At 61.9% G+C, this 2485-nt stretch overlaps 1 protein-coding gene across 1 annotated transcript in view; it reads right to left on the bottom strand.

Annotated features, from left to right (window-relative positions):
- Positions 1–2145, bottom strand: part of MNEG_5000 (hypothetical protein) — a gene marked incomplete at both ends in the record, with an annotated part of 5967 nt that extends 3822 nt beyond the window's left edge. Inside the window, 2 exons of the mRNA XM_014046519.1 lie at positions 320–446; positions 1997–2145. Of these exons, the coding sequence (XP_013901973.1) occupies positions 320–446; positions 1997–2145 (276 nt within the window). The remainder of the gene's footprint in view (positions 1–319; positions 447–1996) is intronic.
- Between the last annotated feature and the right edge of the window lie 340 nt (positions 2146–2485).

Here is a 2485-nt window from a genome sequence, read left to right as displayed (position 1 = left end):
GCTGCTGCCTCAGCTTTGACTCGCTTTGACCCTTCGTATTTCCTGCCGCCCTTGCTGCGCCAGCAGAATGCTGTTGGCTCGCCGCCTCCACCGCCGCTGCCACAGCCGCCGCCTTTTCCCTCCGCTGCCGTGCGGCCATCTGCCCGCTGAAGCAAGGGCCCCCGGCGCCCTCCTGCCCGTCCCCTCCCCCGCCGCCGAAACCGGCGCTGGCAACTGCTGCGCCCGCTCCATCGGCATGAACGCCTGCGTCCAGCCCCGCGCCGCCGCTGGGCGCGCGCCTGCGCCGGCTGGCCCCGGCGGGGAGTGGCTCATCGCCAACCCCCACGATGCGCGTCAGCTTGGGCCGCTGGCCCCACCGCGCCTCCTGCTGCTCCTCCCACTCTGTCAAAATTCGCAGCAAGTCAATGTTATCGGCGGCATCCACCTGGGAATGGTAGGAGCGTATGCTGAGACGAGGCCGGCGGTATTCACAGTCAGGGGTGTGAGCGGCGAGAACGCTGGGAGCGGCGGACAACGGAGGTGTCCGGCGCAACGTGGGCGGACGCGCCTTGTTGAGTTGGATGCCAGATGCCATTGACAGCCGCGCCGCGGCATCCACATAGCCAGAGGACAGCAGGAAACGCTGCGTCAGCACAATGAGCGATGTGCGCCTTTCCCTGTCTCGTCGTGCTGCAACATCACGCGCGGCCGTCAAGCGCTTATACAGCTCTAGATCGCCAGCAGACGCTGGCATTATCGAAGGTTTGGTTTCAATATATGCGAATGCGCTCAGGGGCTGCACTAGCTATGGCGCCTTTTGTAGAGCTGCCAAAAACACGACAATTGACTTTGTCCGTCGTGCGCGTTATGATGCGGGGAACAATGGATTGTTGACATCTATGGAATGTGGTGGTGTGAAAAGCTATCTAGTGATCCGAAACGCGGGACTCCACAGCGAACAAATACCGGCACTGACAGCTTCCCCGCGACAGCTTGACGCTGGGAAAATTAGTGTCTGATAAGGTGTCCCAGCACGGGCGTCCCAGAGGCTGAGCCACTGTGCAGGTCGCTTTGGCCGCCCGTTTTTGGGCGGCACACCGTGAAATTGGGACAGGGGGCGCCACGTCCACGCGACCCTGAGCACTGTGGCCGTTCGTTAGGGCAGGGAGATGAAAATTGCACATGTCCATATAGACCGCTGCTCACATACCGGAAACCTTTCGTCAGCTCCGCAACCAACGGCGCTGGAGCGACGCTCGAGGGATGGTGGGGGGCTGCTGTGGGCACTTGCTTGGGGCCATAATCATGCGCCACCTGGCCAAGGAGTTCAGTCCCACCGTCAACAAGCATGAAGCGCAGGCAAAGATTGCCCCCCTACTGTGGCTGCTTTGCTGCTGGAATCCCTTTGCCCTCACCCTCCTGGCTGTGGAAACACGACTGTGGAAACACGCCCGCTGGACGGCGGGCGCGACGTGCGTGATGCTGGCGGGTTGCACCTTTCTGGGTCCCAACGTTTTACCGCCTGCACATGTGCAGCGCTACAGGGCTGTTGCCGCCCGTTGCCGCTGCCCAGGTCCTGTGCTGTTCAGGTGTTTTGCGTGTTTAAAAATGCCTGCCGATTCAGCAGGCTGGGGCTTGCAATAAGAGCAGTGAGCTCTCTCCAGAGGATCACATCACACTCGTGTCTGCAAGCACGAGGATCATTTCGCACAGCATTCATATTTACAACGTCGGTTCACAGCGTCAAGAACATCCTGCATCAACGCCATCTCGCCATCGCACCGCCGCACTGCAAGAAGCAGCCACCCACCGCCAGCTTGCGCCGCGGCAGCCGCCTCGGCGAAAGCGCCACCCGCAAAGCGCCGCGGCTGTTTCGGAGCGGGATTGGAAGCCGCGCAAGTGGCGGGCGTTGTCACCAGACGCGCTGGAGAGCTTGGCTTGGCGTTGCCATTCAAAAGCCCAGCCGCGCACTGGGCAGCCGCGTGGCAATGGGCCGGTTGCACTCTCGCCCCCTTACAGGTCGAGCACGCTGGTGGTGGACGTGGTCGCGTTGTAGATGAGCGTGCCCCCAAACGGCACGAACTGGCGCGTGATGAGCTTGATGGCCTCCTGCGCCGCCATGCCGCCCATGACGGCCGCCACCACATGAAGCTCCGACGCCCCCATCCTGCGAGTCGCGGGCCGCGGCCAAACAGCAAACAGCCTCGATAAGGATTTGATTTGGTCTGTGTGTCGTGAGATTTTGAGTGCACACGCGGAAGCAGTAATGTCTGAAAGCCATTACTAGTAATGGCTTTCAGACGCTGACTCTGCGCCCAAAAAGCAGTGGACGGCGGAGGGCTGCTTGCCCATCGGCCCTGTGCAGGCTGGCTCTGGAGGCTTTGCCTTTTGACAAAATGCGAAGCCTCCATGGGACCATTGGTCCGGCGCAACCCCCCAAGCCTTGCTTTCTAACCTCCCCCCGCCCCCGCCCGACCTCCCACGCCCTTTGCAGTCTGTGGTGCAC

The sequence above is a fragment of the Monoraphidium neglectum genome (assembly GCF_000611645.1).
Source record: "Monoraphidium neglectum strain SAG 48.87 unplaced genomic scaffold scaffold00724, whole genome shotgun sequence".
NCBI classification, from domain to species: domain Eukaryota; kingdom Viridiplantae; phylum Chlorophyta; class Chlorophyceae; order Sphaeropleales; family Selenastraceae; genus Monoraphidium; species Monoraphidium neglectum.
This window is presented reverse-complemented; position numbering and strand designations above follow the sequence as displayed.